Source organism: Melopsittacus undulatus, chromosome 5, assembly GCF_012275295.1.
Source record: "Melopsittacus undulatus isolate bMelUnd1 chromosome 5, bMelUnd1.mat.Z, whole genome shotgun sequence".
NCBI classification, from domain to species: Eukaryota; Metazoa; Chordata; class Aves; order Psittaciformes; family Psittaculidae; genus Melopsittacus; species Melopsittacus undulatus.
This window is the reverse complement of record NC_047531.1, coordinates 40,305,470-40,325,817: the sequence shown is the minus strand read 5'-3', so window position 1 is coordinate 40,325,817 and position 20,348 is coordinate 40,305,470. Positions and strand designations below refer to the sequence as shown.

Sequence of the window (20,348 nt, the reverse complement as noted above, 5' to 3'; positions counted from 1 at the left end):
ACATCTTGCCTTATACAGATGCAACCTCACATTTTTTGTAAATCCAGCTGTAAACTGTGGAAGATCTAGCTAAACAAATAGTGTTTAAATAAAAGAAAATGTGTTAAGTAAAAAACTAGAATAGTGCTTTACTGGTCTTTAACAAATATATAGTTTTTATTATGAAATTTTGAATATAAAATAAGCCAACTCCGTGCTTAAACCCCTCCTACGCCCTGCCTCCCCCCCCCCCCCAGTTTCTTTTATAACTTCAAAATTATGTTTTAACAAATATAAGCATTACTTAGTTAAAACTCATGAAGTCAAGTAAAACATCAAGCACACTATAGTCCTTGAGTGTGCAGGTGACCATACTGGCAAAACCAGTAAGCCATTAGCTCTGGGTGGCCAACTGCCATGAACTGTCTAAAAGATTTCTTTCTGTTTTGATTACCACACTGTTACTGAAAACATTTGCTATTTTTCATGCCCTTAAGGGAACAAAGTTTTTAATTAACTGGAATACTTTTTTTTCCTCCATCACCAATTGCCAGATATTGACAGAGCACTTTTGGCATATCAGCTTATCATTTTACATTCCATGTTACACACTGAACAGCACTGAATGTACAAATTATGCAACGTTTTCATATAATAAAGTTATGATCAGTATAAATAATTCACCAGTATATAAAATTAAGAGCTCTGGTTCTTTTTAAGTATTCAGTTGATGAGATCATCAGAATCATCACTGAAGTTTTACCTGTGTCCTACCACAAGGTAGATTTATTTTTTTTAAAAAGGATGTGGTGGGCATTTCAAGGATGTGGTGGGCACCACAATTGAGTGTATTTCTCTTTATATTGCAGTACTTTCAAGAGATGACAACACCATGAGGTGGGCTCAGTGTTCAGGAAGCTCATCTATGTCACTAAACCAAAGGACAATTTAAAAGCCAGTTCAACAGCAGCTTCTGTGACTGAGTCATGGAAACAGACATAACACTCCTGAGGTCTGGGATGCAGAATGCGTCTCCTGGGGAAAAAGAAAGAAATAATTAAAACAAAATTATCATATGTATCAGCTTTTTCTCCTCAACTGTTTGATATATTCTGGTTGTACTCTGAGGTGTCAGTAAGATGTTAAAAACAACTACTGTGTAACACAGGAAATTCCTGTGCCTCTCCTTCATCACCTTACTTCATTCGATACATGAGATTTCTAAATTAAAGTTACTGTCTTCTCAGGTTTCTCATGACTGTATGGAAGAGACTTCAGGTTTTCAGGACCTATTTGTATGGTAACTAGTTGGTGTGCTTGCAATAATCCGTATTTCCAGGTTACAACCTGCAAAAAGGGTATTTTGGAGCAAGCCGCAGTATTCACATATTTACTCATTTTTAGACTTAATACGTCTGGGTAGATACATTCCCACAGGTTAATCTAATAAGCTCTTTCAGGGGAAGAGCTAAAATAGGAAAGTTGGTAATACAAACTGCAGTTCTGTACATTCCCAGTAGGAAACAATTGTTTTTCTTTTTGAACATCTGACTTGAAGGCAAACAGGTTGAACAAAAGCTCTGTCAGAGAATTTCTACATTTTTATTCCTGGCCAATATTATTACCTGTGGATGATGTTTCCTTGCCTTGTAGCAAAAAAAAAGTTCTTAGGCCATATTCAGAAATATATTTTGCTGTTTTCTGACTTTCCTCTTTGTGCAATAGTTGAACTAGTAGAAAATTATAATCCAATGAATTAATCAAGTGTCATCATTTATCTTCCTTTCAGCCCTTGCCTACACTGAATTTCTTTTCATACGGTAAAAGCACAACTTCCATTTAACTGGGCATTTGCATTTTTTTCTCTATTTATCTAGTAGGAATACCAAATAGAGAAGATAAATGTAGAAAAGAAAGCATGCTGTTGACTGACACTTCTAATATGATGGTCTACTTACTGCAGCTAAAATGTAGACAACACAAAATATGGTAGATGGAGGAAAGAGCAACTAACATAGAAGTACTGCCTACAGAATAGGGCTTATTGGCCTGGACTTACAAAATTACAAGCTCTGATACGTTCTGAGTTGTGAAGAAATGATACATACTACTTTCTCATTACACCTGATTTTAATTGCTTCAAAAATGTATTATTTTTAATATTTAATGCCTAGAGCAGTATGCTGTTCTGTCATGCAAATAAGGCTTAGTTATGTAGCAATAACTATATACATAATTAATAAATATCACTTAAAATCAAGTTTAAATAACACCATGAATCACAATGATAATGGCAGAACTTTGAAAGCAATCAGGCAGGAAAACACCCTTTCTAAAATATAGCCAAGACTGGTAGATTGGTTTAATCTTCCCGATGGAAAAAAAAAAACCAAACAAACAACTAACCACTACAGTTATTCACCTTCCTCCTTTGTAACACTGAGTCAGCACTGTGTGTGGAGGCGAGTGACTTGCAGGGAATGGAGAGGTGAGGAGGTGCATGAGGAGCACAAGGGAAGGGTCTGAGAGGGTAATGAGAGCACTCCCACAGGTCTGCATTAGCACAGCTATGCACAACAGAGGATGCCAGCTGTGATGTTAACATGGTACTGGTGTGGTGCTCCCCTGAGTTAACTAACACACCTATGCTTTACAGCGGATGCAACAGCACACCAATGCAACTTCCCAAATCCCAAATCAAAGCCACCTCACTGAGCTCAAGTATTTCTGTGATGCACTGCAGTTAAATTAATTCTCAAAGAATACAGCAGCATGTTTAAAGGGAAAACTCTGGGAGAAATATTCATTTGTCTTAAACTCACCCCACAACCCAGTAATTCATTGTTGGTGGTGGTTTCTTCTGATCAGTCCAGTTTTCGGGAGAGCACTCAAACAAAAGTCCGTGTTCTGTTATCAGATCTAGGTCCTCAGCTGCCTTACTGAATTCCGAAATCCCACTGCCTGCTTTTAGTTTATTCTGTAAAACAATTGGAGAAATGCTAGCATAGCAAAAAATATTTTTACATAAACACTAGCAAATATAACTGTGATTTCTTCAGGAATCTCTGATGAATGATATTGCTGTCAAAAAGCCAGACGCAGAAGATAGAACTAACATGATTACATGATTCTTTTCTCCAGTTTTGTTACTTTGGCATTAACAGGTTTTTCCATTGTTATACATTGGAGGTAGACAAATGCTCCCCCATTTTTTTTTCCTTCTAGCTGAACACTATTTCTCTAATAAGACATCTGAGATAATACAGGCTCTTTATAAAAGTGTGTTACAACAGCTTAAGGTCTTATTTTTATTTCTCTGTATGCCTCCCTAATTATGAACTGTGACAGTAAAAGTCTACTGAATAAACTTGGCCAGGCAGGAATTTTTTGTAAATAAATAGTTGAAGCACTTTGCTTAGAGCATTTTCTTGCTCTTACTTGGTATGAGTGCATAAGGCGTATAGAAGATCAAGGCATTTTTGTTTAAAGACATCTGAATTTTTAGGACTATATTTTGTACAAAGCTTTTGAATAAACTGAGCAAAAGTGGTTTCTAACTGAACTCCTGGTGCCTCTTTGGTGAGGATTAAACTGCATGCACAAAAATCATTTTACTCTCTGGCCCTGTCTTGGTGCTCAACAGTCCTGTGAATCCAGTAGGCCATTGTGTCTTTCACCAGGAAGGTGAAAGGGAAAAGAGACCAGAATGAACACGGAGATAAACAGAGAAGGAATTCTGAAAACACTTGTCACAAGTTTAACTCTTCTCCCACTTAAATCAAGGGAAGTTTATTACTCTTTTGTAAATGGCTATGTAATAATGAAAAAACAAGCTTTACATCTTTTTCTTTTCTTTTTTGAAGCATGAGAAGTAGGATGAAATTATCAAAACAGGAGGGGAAATCCCTTTGAAACAAATCTGTCTTAAGAGAGTTGCTAAACCAGGGCATATCTGGGACTGCCAATAAAACTGTTCCAAACAGTTGCTTCAAAGGTGAAAGAAAGGGTGAAAGGGTTTTTCTTGAGAAAACAAAACAAAAAAAAAACAACAAAAAAACCCCAGGAATATCTGGAAAAGACAGTAGAAACATCACAACTATCTTAATTTCTCAAAAATGGCAGAAGTAGTGACATGCACCTCAGAATTTGAGAAACAAAATGACTAATATTCCTCTGAGATAATATCTTTTTCTAAATTTCTCCAAACATGCTTTGGATTGAATTCATAAAGTCTATTCTAAACGACTGTTAGTTCATAGAGTAGAAGAAATTTCAAGACAGACTGTCGTGGTTTACACCAAGTCCCCCAACTCCCTGAAAGTTAGGAAGGAAAATCCAAAGAATGTAGCCCTCACGGATTGAGATAAGAACAGTTTAATAGCTAAGGCATAACACAAAATCACTACCGCCATTACCACTACAAATAATAATGATAAAGCCAATAACAAGTGAAGAGAATGCAACACCCCACCAGCCAGCGACCCATAACTCCCTCCACCCTGCCCGGCCGAGCACCGCGTGCTCCCTCTGCCATTTTCCTCCAGAGCTCCACCCCTCCTGCTCCCCCTCTCCCAGTATGCATCCTGGGCATCACGTGCTATGGTATGGAATACCTCATTGGTCAGCCTGGGTCAGGTGTCCTGTCTTTCCTTCCTCCCAGCTTCACCTCCTCCACCCGGCTGGAGCATGTGCTCAGAAAAAGCCTTGAACAAAAACACCCCCAAAACATGCTTGCTATCAGCAACTGTTCCTAGCCCAGAAGTCAAAACACAGCACTGCACCAGCTACAAGAAGGAGAAAAATGACTGCCACGGCTGAACCCATGACACAGACTTAACCCATCCTGTATCTTTCCTTAGTATGTAAAATGGTTTCAAACCCTATTCTTGCCAACAGCACTACTGAAAAAGACTTCAGGAATATGTTAGCACTCAGTCTGATAATCTTCACCACCAAAAACATGGGCTTGTTGCCACGCAGTTTCCAAGCTTACATTTGTCTATGTTTTAGCACATCTCAATATTATGCTATTCATACTGAAAATACTAAAGAAAAATTATATATTAAGAGGGGATATCTGACAGGACTATGAGGGTCTATACTTTCATATACATTAAAACTTCTTTCCTTCTGATTTTATTTAGGAGTAAGAAAATACTAATGTGATGATGAAGCAAATGAGGCCAGGGCTGCTTAATACCTATAGTGACATATTTTTTAGGGTTTAAGACTACAGAGCTTGATTTTGCTCAATTTAAAATTTATTCAAAATTTCTGTACACATTTAAAAGTTAAATTGTGAATCTTCAGGTCTCAGAAAGTGAGGCAAAGCCAATTATTCATCAGTTTACAATAAGTTTGCATTACTGGCACAATTTTACAAATCCTAAAATATAACGATATTTAGCTGATGTCAGAGAATAAGCAGTATTATTGTACATTTATGTATTTGACCTTCTTGTTGTGCACTATGAACATGGAAAACCTCTATTGATTCTTTCACATCCTCCTCATGCAATCTGCCAATTTCAGTATTAATTGTTAGAGCCAACCTGCAAAAACTGCCCCAAATTTCTCAAAAAGAAAAACTTTTTTCTGCAACACATGTTCATCGTGTGGTGATTTTCTGATTTTCAGAGCAAAATGAACCCAGCTGCTGCCTACTGTACTTGCTTCTTAAGCAGCCAGGAAAACACGTGCTGAGACAGCTGTGGCCAAAACAGAAGTTTTGACTTTCAAGCATGAGTTTTTCACTTTTTATGGTATATACTTAATAGTTGAATGATTTCTTTATTCAGATTTTCTGGTTTGAACTGTAAGTTGTCTATCTAACAGTTATAACCAAAGCACTTTGATGGTAAGAAGTATTTGTGTATTTTCTCTGCTTGCTTTTGCGTTTCTACATCATCCAACAAAAATGCCCAAAATAATGGCTCAATGCCGAAGTTCTCAGGGTTGTAAGAAGTTATCAAAACAATTCACCAAATTCCCTATTTTTCTAACACTTAAACATTCCTAGATGATTTACAAGGCACATCAGTCTAATGAGAAGTAACTTTTTTGGTAAATTCAAGAAAACATTAAGAAAACAAACATACTGCTATTTGCAAATGATGTTAATTTAGTTTGTACTGTTACTTCCTATTTCTCGTTTAGTTTACTTGGATCATCACTTTAGGATCTAAAAATTACAACTGATAAGCAATTATTCCAACTGATAAACAGCACTCCATTTAGGTTTTTGGGTAATTATTTCTCTTTTCCAAAACAACTAAACAGGACACAAATTTAGCAGGGACAAAATGTTATCCTAATTTGGCTGATGTCAGCAAAAAATGACTGTGCAATTAACAAAACACTCTTAGCAAAACAGTGTACATTAAACACAAAGAGTTTGAGCTGAAGGGAGTATCTCATAAAGGGATTCTTATGCCTGTTTAGATTTCTGCATTACTACTGCTACCTTACTCTAGACGGACCATTTGGAGTAAAGTCAAATACAAAGCTATACAGGTGTTGACATCGGATCTGTCAATTTTTAAGTCTAATCTAAGTACCCACATAAAGTTCTGGCAGCTGGGATCAGACCAGCCCAAGCCAAGAGCAAGTCTTGGACTGGTATCTTCAGAAAGGGAAACAGCCTCACCTATTCTGTCATCCCACCTAATCTAAAATCCGAGAGATCTAGCAGCATAATTAAGAGGAATCAGTCATTATAGCCAGACTTCTTTTAGACCAATATCCCCATGAACAAAGGGTTACAGACATTAGTATGTCTAGTGAACCTGTAAGCAATCTTGAGTAGTATCAGAGACCAAAGACACCAAAAATGACCAACCATCTCACAGTCAGAAGCCCTTCTGAGGTCACTGTTCAGACACTAACAGCACAGTGAGGGAAGGCCGCACTGTCACCGCTCCCATTAAACATTTTCTGTAAAAAAAGAGGGCCTAAATTTCCTTTTGCTGCCAATCTGAAATCCTCTCCCAACATTAAAATGGCTAAACCGTCTCTTTTGCTACTTACAGTTCTTGAAAACAGAGTGTGAAACTTTTAGCTAAGTTACAAACAAGAGTCCTAGTATGATAGCAAGAAAACATTATACTGGAGACATGGACTACTTATTTTGAGGGCATCTTTAGTGGGAAAGAGTGCCATAATTGCATGCAAGCTTGGCTGGATGGTCAGAGAAAGAACCTGCCCATAATTAAAAATATCAGGAGCTTTAAAAACAACCACACACATGCAAATACAGCTGTTAGTGAGCTACTTAAATAATGAAGTGAAAACAATGTTGAAATACTGTGTTGAGCTTGTAAACAGAAAACCAGAAAACAAAGCCTCCATACTTCTTTCCTCATGGACTGCTGAAAAATGTCTCGAATTGAAAGACAACAACGATAGAAATTCTCAATTAACTGAGGGTGGATGGAGCCACCGAGCTGTGCTACTTCTTTGTGAGTTGGAGTGATAAAGATTCCTTGCATCGTTTCCAAGCAGAGATAGTGGAAGAGGGTATTCTCAGGACCAGATGTCAACCTTAAAATTAAACATAAAAATAAAGACGAGTATTCATTTAATAATAAATTATTTTTGAAAGAAATTTCAGTTAAACAAAATATACTTTTGTTTCTGAAGACAATTGTTTTTCTGGTAACTGCAGTACAGTACAAAAATGGAAACAGACATTCAAAAGGTGCTTATTTCTACATGAAGGAAATCCTGGTAATCTGGACTGTTAATACTCAATTTAAAAATAAAAAACTATGGTACAAGGTAGGTATTGCACGTGTTCTCAAAAATTCTCACGAAAAACAAAGAAAAGGAGAAATAAAAGCTCTTTTTGGGGGGGGTCGGGGAGGGAAGCAAACCTTTCTTTAGAGCTCAAACAAAACTCCAGAGCAGACTGTGCTGTCACAAGCAACAAGTGAAACCTGGGAAGGTCACGGCTTCTTTGTCCTATGTGTAACTATCTAGAGATACCAGGAAGGCAACAAGGTGAATGTGTGGTCCAAAAACTCTTATATTTGAACTTCCAAGGTCACATATGTATAGACAAGTACATATATTTTACTGACATATTCTTGAAAAATAGTGGTCTTTTCTAATTAAGCTCTCCATTTAAGAGCTTCACTTTTGAGAATCCTTGCATAGCAAACTTTTGGTTAGAATAAAATGACGCAGGAATTTCAGTGATCTGTGTATATGTAAAAAAGATCCAAGCCTGTCCTTAAAAATTAAATACTTAAAAAAACATTTCTTACTTGACAGCATTAAGAAGTTCCGTATCTTTCTCTGAAAGGTTCTTTTTGAGGCTTCCTAAATTAAATGGATTTGGTAGGGTATGTTTTTTTTTAGTGGCCTGAAAAACAAGCATAGAGATGAACTAAGACAGAAAAAGCAGCAAACAAACAAATCACCTGCTCAGAAAAAAATAACAGCATTTTATTTTATAAAGGCCTAAACAGTTCATTTATGTAAGTGTATTTTGTAGCCTTTTTTAGACCAAAATAGGTTAGAAGCATGTACAACTGTGGAGCAATTTGTTCTGGTAACTTATTATTAACACTATTATTATATTTTTTGGGGTATTCCCCAATTATTTCTGCTGCTTCCAATGCAACTGTGCCCACTTTGACTTGTGAAAAAAAAAAAACCCAAATATACAAGCAATGATAAAATAAGAAAATGTGATGGCTTTGAGGCTGACCCAAAGCTTCCCAAAGAAACAGAAGTATTTCCTACTGAATTCAGGGGCTCTTTAATTTAGTCTTAAGAGTTGCTTGAGTGAATTTTCAAAGGAACTGCCACCTCCCCCAAGCCCACCAGAACCTTATGGATACTCTTTGTCTTTGTTCTCGGACCTGATCCATTACAGATTGTGGATTACTGCTTTCATCTTCCGCAGGACCTTCATTACCATGCTCAGGTTCTCCACTGCTCCTTGTAGGGCTTGGCTTACGTGTCATTAAAGATGAGTCACCAAACAGGGTCCTTTTGCTTGCTGGAGTGGTTCCTGATTTCAAAGTATTTTGTATCTTGCTGAGCATGGGTGAGGTGGTCAAGTTCTCGGATTTGTCACGTGTTGCAGGAAGGAACCAGTCAGCACAAGATAAAGGTGGAATGGAAGGAGAATCTAGCCTTTCCTCTATGCTGGCATCTATTCCTTCCAGTTGAAGTATAGTGGCTTTGACCTGATCTACATATACACAGTCTGGTCCTGGATTCCCAATTGCTTTTGATGCACAGCCTCCCGCCTCTAGCAGGACACACAGCATAAAGTATCTCTGTAAATATGGAAGTAGCAGTATTAGTGTTTGGTTTCTACTTAGACTTTGGAGAATTTATACTCAAACTTGCAAGTTTTACAAATATAGAAATATCAGAAACTTTCTGAGAAGTTCTTCTATAGAAATAGAAGCTTTCTGAGAAGTTCTATCCCACGAGACAGCTACAATAGAAATATTTTGTAAAATTACTGAATAAAATGCATGAAAGTGCTGATCTTACTGAACAACAGACAGCACACAACAGCCAAACAGAGCACTGGAGAACAGACACACTGCAGATGTTAACTTACCAAGCCAACTATCAGTAAAAAGTATCTTGCTTCAGGCTCCCTGTATCCTGTAATAGCTGAAACTTCACAGGGCTGGATATGATGATGTGGAAATACTTCCCGCCATATCACTAACTGACTGATCTTCTGTTCTGCTGCCAAGGGTAACAGACAATAGTGCCGACAATATAAACCTATATCAGTAAGATCTTCCTTTGGCAAGTGATTACCAATCAAGTAACCCTTAATTGAACACAGAAAAGGAAGTGTATTCAGTAAGAAATACAGCATCACCACTTATCACTTAAGAGTGCTTTTTGCATAGAGATATCCATACTCCACATGCACTGAGATTGTAAACTTCCTGGCAGAGACTATCTTTTTGGTGTACCCTTGTACAACAGATAACACTAAGCTTTTGAACCACATCCTAAGAATCGAAATACTGAAATATAAAGAAAGAAAGCATCAGGATATATACCAGTTATCAAAGGCAAGCTGTGAAACACTAGCTTAAAGAACTTGCAAAACAGCTACAGAGTTAGAGTGCTTTAATTTTCATTTAATTCTCTCTCCAAAAATACTAACCTGTCACGAAGATGTATAGTCTAAAACCATTTCTAGCACTAAGGGTGTTATGGTTAAAAAGCTGCTATGGTAGATACTGAGCAGTTCCATCAGTGCCAACTGTTTAGTCCCGTAACGCTACCAGCAGAAAGAGCAACAGCATGATAAAATCCTTAAAATGTAATTTTCTTAAAGGAAAGGTTGTTACCTTCCTATTTATACTGTTAAAAATATTGTCTATATTTAATAATGATACAGAAATTTACAAATGAGGCCCAAGTGAAAAAAGCTGTCAATACAATTCCTCAAGTCTTTGATTTAAAGACAGATTAAGGATAGATCACCTGTTAACCTTTACTAAAAAAAATGGCAATGAACCAAAAAATTCCTATTAGGATCTCATACAGTCTCCCTTGAATTGACTCTTACCACTTTCTTACTACTGTCTCTCCTTGAATCATACCCTGCAAAATTCCCATGAGACAGTTTCAAACAAGCGTTTTGTTCTTACTTATCATATAGCACCTACCACTTCCTGACATTGATTTTTTTTTCTGTTACGGTGTTTGAGTTGTAGGTCTCTTATGAGAAATACATATTTAAAGTCATCATACATTTTTTTTCATATTTGTGAGGTTCTTAAGAGTTACTCCATGAGTGGCTTAGATTTCCAGATGCATTTTCTAAATCATTAGGCCTTAATCACTAATACTACCTTGTAGAAAAGACAAGAGCCCATAATCATATATAATCTTCTCATGTCATAATAATCTTCAGACTGTGGGGAAAAAAAGCATAGGATCATTTTTAATTCAGAATTTTTGCTTTAGTTACCAAATGCAAGTCACCCATTTTCCAGTATCTCATGTAATACTTTCATTTTTGACCTCCTCTTATCAGTGCAACAGTTAAGACTGAATGGTTCTGTGAATTACTAAGTTTTTACCCTCCGTTGTCAATTTTCCTGTCACTACTATTTTCCCTAAAAATTTCCAGCTCAAAAATAACAGATTTCCTATTTAGTTCTAATCTGTCCATAAACTATTTTTGACAGGATATGCTATTTCTGAGTTCTTAACAGCAAAACAGCTGAAACATAACTATCGACACCAGAGGCCCTCATAGAGTAAAATTTTGAAGTCAAAGCATTTCTTCACCTTCAACCCCCCCCCCAGTATTTACCCCAAATATACCCATTCCTTGGATCTTTTAATCTAGATGTCCAGTACTCTCAGATTAGTAAACCACCTTTAGGTGGATATAGCATATTTTACATCAAGTCGGTGCAGTCAATTTCTGTCCCATGAACTAAAACTTAGGAAGACTGCTTTCTGTAAATAATCATCCACGATGTTTAGTACAGTGGTTTTACTTATTTTTTTCAATTCTTTTGCAAGATGGACTGTATGTCTGCCTACCTTGTATTTTAGGTTTTAAGACTCATTAAGTAACTTTTTGTAATTAAGAATATATGTATCCCAAATTGTTATGCTACATATGTGATCAAACAAATTATCCATATGCTCAATTCTAACATGCTTATGAAGAATATACATTTAGAATAACTATTCTGGAATGTAAGTTCCAGAACGTTCATATTTGATTAAGAAGAGTGGATTAATTTGAAATGAGTACTTTTTTAAACTACTTAACATGACATCGAGGCAAAGAGATCCTGTACAATGCAAACAACAAAAATAAAATGTTTACCAGCTCCTCAAAGTCAGCTGCTTCCAGGTCACTCAGTGCTGTGTCAATCTCCATCTGGAATATTTAAGCAGTGGATTTTAGTAGAGATTTCCCACACATGAGCTTACAGTAATAGCATGGTGTGCGCCATCCTGCTAGTCTCAGAAGATGATGATTCATGAGTACAAAGTGAATGGAAGAAAATTTGCACACACTTTTCAGTAGTAATATCCACTATGAGGAACACCTCAATTCATCAGATTAAAGCAAAATCCTTCTTAACAGCTGTGTGTTTCCTCTTGAAGCTGTAACATTTCTCTGCTTGCGTGCCTGCTGAACCCATGATTCAGTATAAAGGAGATGTCACTCTTACTTTCAGAGTGCTTTAAAACATGAGGGCTAGAGAAAGCTCTGAAATCTGGCAAGCTATTGTAGCCGACTGAGTTATTAGAAAAATCTTTTTCAAATGGATGTAGTTTTTGTCTCTATGGAAATTGCCAAACTTTCTCACACATTATCTTTGTTCTACTGAAAACACTTTGAACTGGCTTTTTTCTCTAACTACAAGAGCTATTGGTTAATATAAGTTTTACTAAAAATACTTTCAAGAACATGGTACTAGGCACTGAAAGAAGTTCCTGACATAAATGTGCTTCTTAGTGAAAAGAACATAAAATGCATCATTACAGACTTCTTGGGATGTATTAACAGGGTGCCTCTAATTGAAATACAGCCAGTTTTCAAACAGAGAAATGTCAGAGAGGCTGTTGGCAGTTGACAACTAACCAGTTTCAACTTTTCCTCAGTTAAAATATATATGGCTTTCTGCCCAACAAAGAACTGACACTTTTGTATTCCTTAGAGAATATAAAGATCTTCACTAAAACTTAACTGGAAATTTCATCTTCTGCAACGACAAATTTTTCTGATAAAAGGAGATGATCTCAGACAATTTTGGAAAGCAGTATCTGTATCATAAATATCCACTACATTGAGAAACAATCTGCAAGCTAAACTAGAGAACAAAGTGTAGTAGAGTGTTTCTATAGAAACTTGAAAAAAAAAGGAGGAACAGAGGAAAATAAAATTGATCACTAAACAGTGCAAGAAAAAGAAGTCATTTTCTGCAGAGGACAAAAATGCTGACAATGGTTGGAGGTGGACTAAGTTGCATTTCAAATGTATACTAAGTTGCTGACTGATCACATTCTCCAACAATGTGTTGCATAAACATTTTATTCTCTTCACATGCAAATAACACATTTTGGTTACAGAGCAAGGATTTTGCAAGTGAGTAGACGGACATGTTACAGGACCATGTGAATACCTCTACATTTGTCACCTGGATAGCAGAGTTATAACATGAAAAGAACTTTTCTGAGACATTCATAGGTACTTCTGTGCATATTTAACAGGGTGTTCATACATACATATTATAAAAGCAGAAGTTTAAAATTGTCGCAAACATATTGGCCTCAAGCACATTCAAGAATCCTATGGGTCAAGGTAGAAAAAACTAAATCATTATCAGTGTGCTGCTCAAGGTAATGGAGAAGACAATTCATATATTGGAGAAAAGAGAGAGAAGACTACACCAGCAGACAGAAATCTGTTTGGTAATAAGCAAGCTCTGCATCTGTCAGTGCTGTAATGTCCATGGCAACTTACATTACTGAACATTAGCAAACTTGAAATAACTGCAGATCCTGACAACAGTAGAGTTGAAACCACTTAATCCCTTCCCCTCCAAACACACTTTCAAAATTTGTACACAAGGCCTTATTAAACGGAAAAATCAGAAAACTTAGGAAAGTCCTAGTTAATATTATCCTCAAATATAGATTCTATCAGTTAAAGAACATGCCACTGCAGAAGGTAATTTTTAACATCCAAACTCTATCTTTTTGCAGACCCATTCTGAAAAGCACTTTCAATTTTCCACCATACAGCTTCTTTACTTTCAGTTGATTTAGTGTTCATTTCCTTTGTTGTTGCTGATGAAATAAGCTTGGATAATGGAGTTTATTGTCAGCTCAGATTAGAATCATTGTCTAATATTTACAGCTAGCCTTAACTATGCTATCTACAAACTTACAAATAGTTTGGGTCTATCCATGAAGGAAAACTCTTGTGTTTAAAATTTCCCAGCTGTTTCATTTGCACTACATCATGGGAAATACTCATTAAAAACCAAACTCCACTATGACAAGACTAACATATTTTAAACCTCATTCCATCTTAGTGATTTTTTTCTCTACGAAATTTTTAAAAAACTGCTATACATGTATTGACTCAAATATAATATGCAAAAAACTCTTCATGTGATATGGAAAATAACTTCTTAGTTGTAGAGTTGAAAATACTTTAAAATCAGAAGGGCAAAAATGAATCCTAAATTCACTAACATTTAAGAGGATGGAAAACGAAAATGCATTGAATCTTTCTTCCATTGACTTGAAAAGCTGTAGCTCTTACAGTGTCAGACAAATGATGTATAGGTATTTATTTTGATTCTGTAACAGCCATTTAAATTATGTTACACAAGGGCTTCTGGAGTAATATTTTCTAACTGGAAAAAAACATAGATGGTCAAAATTGAACATAAAGCTACATTCCAGGGCCTGCGTTCCCTATGGCGTATGCTGCTTGGTAGAGAGGTGTTTTTATATATATATTTTACATAACGTTAATTTTTTTGTCATCATGTTCTCTTCCTAGGTAACCAGTCACCAAACTATGCTCATAGTAGCAATCTGCTTCTTGTGAGAATGACTGCGTAATTTCAAACTGAAATAAAGGATCCTGTAGGAAGAGGGGTGGCCTGGGATGGGCAGAGGGCTTCAGTAAATTACACGCTAACAGCAGAGATACCGTTGAATTTTTCTAGAAAGCTCTGAAAAAACCACATTACCTTGACTTCCTGAGGCAATGTCAGCCAGCGCAAGCCTGGGAGACTGTTTAAGAATAACGCACTGCAAGTATCATAGTGTTGAGTGCTGGGGCTGGCATTTGACTTGAGTCTTGCAGGCTGAAGTGCCCGCTGGAAGAACAGGTTGAAAAAATGATCCAGGCGAGAAACATTTTCCACCTGGCAGAAAGCACTGAACAAACATGAACTCCAAGTTAGAATAACAGAGAACCTTGTAGCTTGTCTATATAACCTGCTGTGTGTAAAGCGGCTCTTTACAACACGATGCTACATCTGGATTTGAGTTTTTTTTTTAAACGGTCATTTTAAACATGAAAAAACCCAGCAGGCTAATCCAGGCAGTACCTACAAACAAAGGAAAAGCTAAAGCAGCATAGTATAATAACAGGTGTCTTAGAGCAACTTAAGATACAACAATGATCAGTTTCATCCTTTTGGAAATTATTCTTTTTCTTTCTCTGTGGCACACAGAAGTTAACCCCGAACTGAATGCAAGCATGTGGAATAGCCTACCATGGCCATTAGGTTACAGTCAGACTGAACGTTTTCTGTGTGTTTTCCAAATGCAGAGACAGACAAGTCACTCTGCCAAATGAAGTTGTGAAGTCCCGTGCATTTATTTCATTAAAAACAAACCACTGATTCATACCTGTGTTTTACAGTGGTTTAACACAAAGGGTAACATTTGCAGAGTGTTGCTGACATCCACTGACTTTGATTATGTGAATGATTTAAACTAATCAAGGACAAAACTGTCTGAATCAACAGACTGTTTTAAAAAGTGTCTTAATGTGTGTTAAGACTGAAACAAAAAGGCAAGGAGACTAGAATCCTGGGTTTTGTGCAAGTGTAAAGGAACATGCAAAGAAACTCCATGTAAACATTACTACTACTAGCTGTCTTCACTGAGCATCAATGAAAAATTAGTAACTGAAAAGAAAATCCTTTTGAAAGAACTCACCTGTCTAAAGAACCATACATGAATTTCAAGGTCCTGACAACATCTTCAATCATGTTCCTCAGCTGAGCAAGTGGCACACTAAAAAACCCCAAAACAATTCAAATGTACAGCTAAGTTTATAATAACTTTACTATGAATAAGTATACGCATCTCCTGAAGAGCTCTATTCTTAGAATCATAGACTCATAGAATAATTAGGGTTGGAAAGGACCTTAATATCATCTAGTTCCAACCCCCCTGCCATGGGCAGGGACACCTCACACTAAACCATATCCCCCAAGGCTTCATCCAACCTGGTCTTGAACACTAAGAATGTAGTGCAAACAAAAAAATTCTGCATTAGACTCAGTGAGAGATTTCCTTTGGGTGACTTGCCCATAGTGACACAGATGCTAGTAAAGCTGGGAGGGGAAGGAAAGTCCTAGAACACATAAATATATTACTGCTGTTATTCAGTAGTGTCTAATCAAGACTTGACTTTACCAAACACTGACAATTACTCTTTTCTAAACTACACCTACTTCTGAGATCTAATGAGACCTTATTCCTTCTAGACAAAATGAAAAAGAAACCGTTAACAATGAATATATAAAAGATGTGAATAAGGTAAATAAAAAAGTGGAATCACGGGAATAGGAACTAGTTACAGTAAAAAAAAAAATACATTGTAAGCTCTCCCTTTCTTGTTTTTTTTGATAGAAGAGCACAATTTGAGGACACACAATAGGAAATGAAACAAAGCAGCTTATTTGAAACTCACTTTTCTTCAGGAAGACCAATTACAAGCAACTTGTCAGCTTCTTTCCAGTAAACAACCTGAACCAGTTTTTCGCATAAGAAAAGGGAGGAACTAGAAAATTTAAACCAGAAGTACTTCCGTTAACACTATGAAGTTACAAAACATGACCTTTATAAGCCAGAATGTTTTATATGTATTTTATATGCAAACTTAACGCTTATCTATAATCACATGCATACAACTGGGCTAGGTAATGATGTTACTAAAGAACTTGAGGTCTCTCTGGTCTGTTCCAAACAGATCACATCAGTATTAACAATGTTTTCAAGTGAACGACCGTTACTGAAGCACCACAGTCATCTTCTGAATCACTCAGATGATCTTTAAAGGTCTTCCTGCCTAGCTTTTAACACAATCGACTTACAAAATTAATGTCATTTCAGATCACAGTGAGGTAACCAGAGGTACTAATGAAGGTTCTGAACACAGCAGTCACTCACGAAACCATTTAAAAAGACTCCATGTTTTGCAAAAAAGCCCAAGAGGTATTTGAACATATTACCTGAGTGATAAATATAAGCTCAAACTCTCATGCTACCTCCTTGTATAGAAAATTGTTCCACGAAGCACAGCAATCCCAGAAAGACCAACAGAACTTTCATTTGAACCACAGAGTGAATTAGAACGTGAAACAAAATTAGACCCAAGGTTCAAATTAGCAGTAAATCATACATTATGCACCAGGTTATCACATTAAATGTACTGGTTGCTGCTAAAACCAAGGTCTATAAATATCTCAAACACTAATTTTATAGTAACCCCCCACCTTTCTTACTATCACCTTAGACATTTTAAATAACAACATGACACTGCTGCAAAGTGAAAAAAGTGTAACAGGCTTAAGCTTGAAAGATTCAGGAACTTAATTTTTAGGATATGGCTCCATGAATAACTTTCTTTACTCATACAGTAAAATTGATGGTGCTAAATAAAACAACAGTGTTATTTCATTAGGTAAGAAATTCTTCAGTATTTCCACATGTCACCAGAACATTTCTCTCCTTCATATTACCAAAAGTGCTTTCCAAACAAAACAAATTATATATTTAAAATGCAAATAACTACAAAGAAATAAACATCCCCACCCCAAAAGTTACATCATACATATGCAGACACAGTAACGATAATTTACTCTTAGAAATATGATTGCAGCTGTTGCAGAATTTCCAGTCTCCATACTACAGTGCCACAGAATCCCAGCTTAGATAAAGGTGCTTTAAGAGATTTAAGGAAGGATCTAAAACCAATTTCGCTGAACTAAAAATCCTAGTCATTGCCACCCATGACAAAGAAATTCCCCTAAATCAATGTACATCCTGGCTGAACAGCCCAACTTCAGGCATGCTGTTCTAGTTAAAATACTCCTGAGTAACAGGTAGAGTCACTCTTCTTTTGCCTGGAATTGGATGCATGACTCACGTGTGGTTTTCTGTACACATATGTATAAAATAATGTAGTAGCACGTTATATTTCAAATACTTTTACCTGATAATCTGGGTACCAGTAACACTTTCCAGTATGTCAGACAGTGTGAGAAATATTCCTCTCACACTTTTCAGTTTTTGGGATGCTTCTGATACAGGGTACTGATAAAGGATTTCTTGCTGTGAAGAAAGTTGGCTGTTAGTTAAGCAAAACAAAACCAAAGTCACCAAAAGAACCCAACCCAAAACTAAAAAAACCCCAAACAATCAAAATGTTCCTCCACATTTATTGCTTTCTGCCAAATTGTGACACGCCAGAAATAATGCAAGCAGTATTAAGCATATCCTGTACAGAGTACAGTAAATTATCTTTCTACATAAACAAAAGAAACACAGACATGATTAACTTTCCTATTTATGTCACTAAGCAAATCCAGCCACTGCCAATACCCGCTAGAAACTTTTCCTTCGTCAAGATTAAAAGAATATAAAGTTTAATTACAGAAGGACCTGGCAAACTTTGCATTCTTACCCAATTTAATTAGCTCTATTTTCAAATACTCATTAGTAACAAGGATTTTTTTTCTTGAATGTATCCCTCAGATGGAAAAAACCCCTGCCATTTCCTAATTACAGCATTACAAAGGGCTAGAAAGAGCCTTTCTTTCTCCTCACTATGAGCTGGGGCCTTTACACCAAATTCATTTCCCAGGGAAAGAAAAGACAACTGTAACAAAAGGTCATCGCTATATCATAGATATACATTAATGAGTTAGCAAGGTTCAGCATACACCAACATGCAAGATCAACTGTCTTCAAAGCAAGGCAAAAAGTTCATAGGACAATGACAATGGAATTAATAAATAAGAAATAGCTCATTTCCTCAAAAGTATAAACCCTCCTTCAATCCAAAAAACTCAAACCTGGACAGACTGTTCAAACTAACAGCTTATCAAATAGCTTCTCCTTTTTATTTTATCCATTTCTCAAACTGAGCCTAAAGAGCATTTTAAAAAATGTGTTAGTGTAGTCCTGACAACATAAGAAATGGCTAAAAGAAACTGTGTCAAAATGGTGCCAACCAGCTAAAAACCTATAATCTTCAAACACACTTCACTGACAATAGCCTTTAAACTGCATGTTAAGTACAATTAAAAAAGAAGCAGTAGATGAAAGACAACTGTGTATTCTTAAAGATTAATTCAGAAATTATAAAACTGGAGAGAAAAGCTACAGGAAGTACAAATCAGTGTCTGCTTGAACCAAGCTATCTTAACAGGTATTTGCTAATAGCTGCTTTGCAAGTATGCTAAACGCATGCTTCCAGAAAACACTATCATGTAGGAGGAACAGGAACATAGAATCATAGAATCATAGAATAGTTAGGATTGGAAAGGACCTCAAGATCATCTAGTTCGTTTTAAAACATGGCATCACCAAAATGAGTTCAAACACATAAAGATGTGTAGTTTGTATGCTGGTACGAACAAGGTACATTATAACCGTAGTATCTACTTCGAACTAAAACATACAAAAGACAAGATAGCTGTACTAACTGAAACCATTATCATATAGGACACCCCCACATCCCAAATGGGGTTTCTAATACTGCTGTCCTTTACAAGTGGTTAGAGCTCACAAGTCTTAAGAGCTCATTAACTCTATTTTTAGGTGCCAAAAGCTCACAAGTGGAAGAATTAGTTACTAGCTTTAGTTGCCATTGCTTACATGAATGTGATCCACATACCATGTCTCCCTTGGACATGAGTAAAGCAGCTTAGTAAAGGATCGTTGTATTTTTATTGTGCAATATGGCATAGGTGTATAGTAACTTCACTGCTAATTTGAAGTACTGCTGTAAACTAAAACTGGAACAGGACACCTACAGGATAAATGTCTATTACCGCTCACCAAATAAAATTAAAGACAAGTGCCTTGAAGAAGGCAGCATTCTTTTGTTCAGAAATGTAAAAAAAAGAGCTTGACTGCACCAGCAAAGCATCTCTCAACATTAGAGACCATCTGGGGCTCCCTAGCTGCCAGGACTTCTCAAGAAACCATTGTTCCATGGTATGAAGGGAGAACAAGCGCATTACAATCCCTCTTTTACCTCCGCTCAACATTCATGGTTAATCCTGTTTCTTGGGAGAGTGTAAAGCAATAATGGGGCAAGAAAGCAGGGCTCCTGCTTTCTCTTCCTGCATTTACTCCGAAGTGCAGGAACTGCAATTAGGCATTTGCATATCTATCACCTACCAACAGAGGAGCCAGAGGCCCTGAAATACATACTTTTAATATTTCATAAGGTTCATGTAGCCAAGAAAACACTGGCCTTTAGGTTTAGAGCACCTGTCCATAGCTGTTCTAGCCACATAACATAGCAGTCTTACACTACAAACTTACAATTGAAAAAAATAACTATTTGCAATAACGTAAGTCCA

General features: G+C 36.5%; 1 protein-coding gene across 2 annotated transcripts in view; it reads right to left on the bottom strand.

Moving 5' to 3' along the window:
* Positions 1 to 239: 239 nt before the first annotated feature.
* The window catches only part of INTU (inturned planar cell polarity protein), a 40,512-nt gene continuing 20,403 nt past the window's right edge, over positions 240 to 20,348 (bottom strand). The window contains exons 5-16 of one of the 2 annotated variants that reach the window (XM_005150473.4): positions 17,969 to 18,087; positions 16,445 to 16,534; positions 15,685 to 15,762; positions 14,706 to 14,895; positions 11,816 to 11,869; positions 10,821 to 10,883; positions 9,560 to 9,781; positions 8,844 to 9,266; positions 8,244 to 8,341; positions 7,329 to 7,518; positions 2,802 to 2,956; positions 240 to 1,014 (exon numbers count right to left, since the gene is read on the bottom strand). In XM_005150473.4, coding sequence (XP_005150530.3) covers positions 903 to 1,014; positions 2,802 to 2,956; positions 7,329 to 7,518; positions 8,244 to 8,341; positions 8,844 to 9,266; positions 9,560 to 9,781; positions 10,821 to 10,883; positions 11,816 to 11,869; positions 14,706 to 14,895; positions 15,685 to 15,762; positions 16,445 to 16,534; positions 17,969 to 18,087 — 1,794 coding nt within the window. In that variant the 3' untranslated portion in view covers positions 240 to 902. The remainder of the gene's footprint in view (positions 1,015 to 2,801; positions 2,957 to 7,328; positions 7,519 to 8,243; positions 8,342 to 8,843; positions 9,267 to 9,559; positions 9,782 to 10,820; positions 10,884 to 11,815; positions 11,870 to 14,705; positions 14,896 to 15,684; positions 15,763 to 16,444; positions 16,535 to 17,968; positions 18,088 to 20,348) is intronic. The other variant, XM_031050133.2, reaches the window with a different exon arrangement.